At 42.7% G+C, this 2,036-nt stretch overlaps 1 protein-coding gene across 1 annotated transcript in view; it reads right to left on the bottom strand.

Annotated features, from left to right (window-relative positions):
* Nucleotides 1–209: 209 nt before the first annotated feature.
* The window catches only part of LOC127748305 (uncharacterized), a 2,282-nt gene continuing 455 nt past the window's right edge, over nt 210–2,036 (bottom strand). The window contains exons 2-3 of the mRNA XM_052262550.1: nt 1,815–2,034; nt 210–1,466 (exon numbers count right to left, since the gene is read on the bottom strand). Of these exons, the coding sequence (XP_052118510.1) occupies nt 210–1,466; nt 1,815–2,034 (1,477 nt within the window). The remainder of the gene's footprint in view (nt 1,467–1,814; nt 2,035–2,036) is intronic.

The raw sequence follows: 2,036 nt of genomic DNA, 5'->3' as shown, positions 1-2,036 counted from the left end.
TCACTATGAAAACGTCCCCATTTGATTCCTTCATGATTTCCAAATGTTCCATAGAAAGAACTTTCCTGATTGTGAACACTTAAGGGAGCTGGGAAGAATGGTTTTGAGGCCAGGTGGGATTGGCAGATAATGACTTGATATCACTTTATCTCCCGGAGAGAAACCTTCAGTGGGAATTTTCTTGTTTCTCCACCATCTTGGCAATTTCTTTACAATTCTTCCTTCTCTCTTTTCCACCCTCTTGGCAATTTCTTTACAATTCTTCCCTCTCTCTTGAGGATTTCTTCATTGACCCTTATGCCAGGAGGATCCTTCTGATCTGTTTCTATTGATTCTTGTGGCTTTAACTCTTGCAATTCTTGTTTGCCTTCCAAGGACTGTTTCAGAGTTTCAGCTGCTGGATTGCTTTCCTCCAAACACAGATGGCTGCTATCATCCTTAGGCTTTTCAAGTTCTGGTTCAGGCTCAGATGCAGGTTTGAAAACATGGAAAATGAGCTGTTCATCATGTACTCTCAAGATTAGCTCTCCTTGTTCTACATCTATGAGCGCTCTAGCAGTGGCTAGAAATGGCCTTCCCAGAATGATAGGGTGTAGGTAGCTTTCCTCCATGTCCAAAATGACAAAGTCTGTGGGGAAGAAATAATTTCCCACTTTCACCAGCACATTCTCAACTACCCATTCAGCTTGCTTCTGAGTTTTGTCAGCCAGTTGTATGATTACATCAGTGGATCTCACCCCATTCAGTTGTAGCCTCTTCATAAGAGTCAGAGGCATCACATTTATGCTAGCTCCCAGATCACAGAATCCTCTGTCAATTTTTGTTTCCCCTATGATGCAGGGGATATGAAAACTTCCTGGGTCTGTTTTCTTAGAGACTATGTCCTTCTTGATGAGGGCACTGCATTCTTTGTTCATTATTACAGTTTGTCCTCCCTTCAAAACTCTTTTCTTGCTCAGCAATTCCTTCAAATACTTGATATGTGTAGGCATCTGCTGGAGAATCTCAAGAAAGGGAATATTGATATGGAGAGACTTAAATGTCTCTAAAAACCTTGAATATGTTTTCCCTTTTTCACCTCCTCCTAACCTCTGAGGAAATGGTGCTCTTGGTTGGTAAGTTTCCAGCATGCCTTCATTGTGCAGTTCCTTGGCTTGCTCAAGTTCACTTTCCTGCTTAGCTTCTTCCACACCTTCCTTCAAGATTTCTGGCTCCTGTTCTGAGGGTCTGATTCCTTCTTCTTCTAAGACTTCCTTCAATATGGTGATGGCTTTGCATTCTTCCCATCTCTCTCCCTTTTGTTCCCCTTTAGGATTCTTTTCTGTGTCACTAGGGAACACTGCAGTTGACTTGGGGGCCTGTTGAGATAGCTCTCCTACTCGAGACTCCATCCACTTGAGTTTTTCACCATGGTTCCTTAAGGTCGATCTCACATCATCCCTAAAGCTTTTCAACTCACTTATGTCCTGACCCATGGTTGCTACCATTCCTTCTATCCTGTTTAATTGATCTTGAAAGTGTTGGTTCGGATTGGATTGGGTAGGTTGATTATTTTGGCCATGATATGGTGGTTGGGAGTAAGTGTTTTGTGTGGCTTGGTATGATCTTTGGTTGGAGTTTTGGTATGTGGAATTGTTATGTTGGTTGTGGTTGTAATGTTTGTGGTTTTGTGGTTGGCTTTGCTGGTTTCCCCACCCAAAGTTTGGGTGGTTTTTCCATCCTGGGTTGTAAGTGTTGGAATGTGGATCATATGATTGCCTTTGTTGATTTCCCACATAGTTGGCCTCTTCCCAATCACCTCCTTCAATGCTTACCTCCTCTTGATCTTGTGTGTGTATTGCAGCCACTTGACTTGTTCCTAATTTCCTGGTGAGCTCTGCTAGTTGCTTGGCAAACACCTTGTTTTGGGCTAGAATTGTATCAACATGGTTCAGCTCCATGACTCCCTTAGTGTTGTGTCTCTCTGAAGCATAGTAGTACTCATTCTCAGCCACTGTCTCAATCACTTCAATGGCTTCTTCCACAGTCTTTTTCCT

Source organism: Arachis duranensis, chromosome 1 (genome assembly GCF_000817695.3).
Source record: "Arachis duranensis cultivar V14167 chromosome 1, aradu.V14167.gnm2.J7QH, whole genome shotgun sequence".
NCBI classification, from domain to species: Eukaryota; Viridiplantae; Streptophyta; class Magnoliopsida; order Fabales; family Fabaceae; genus Arachis; species Arachis duranensis.
This window is presented reverse-complemented; position numbering and strand designations above follow the sequence as displayed.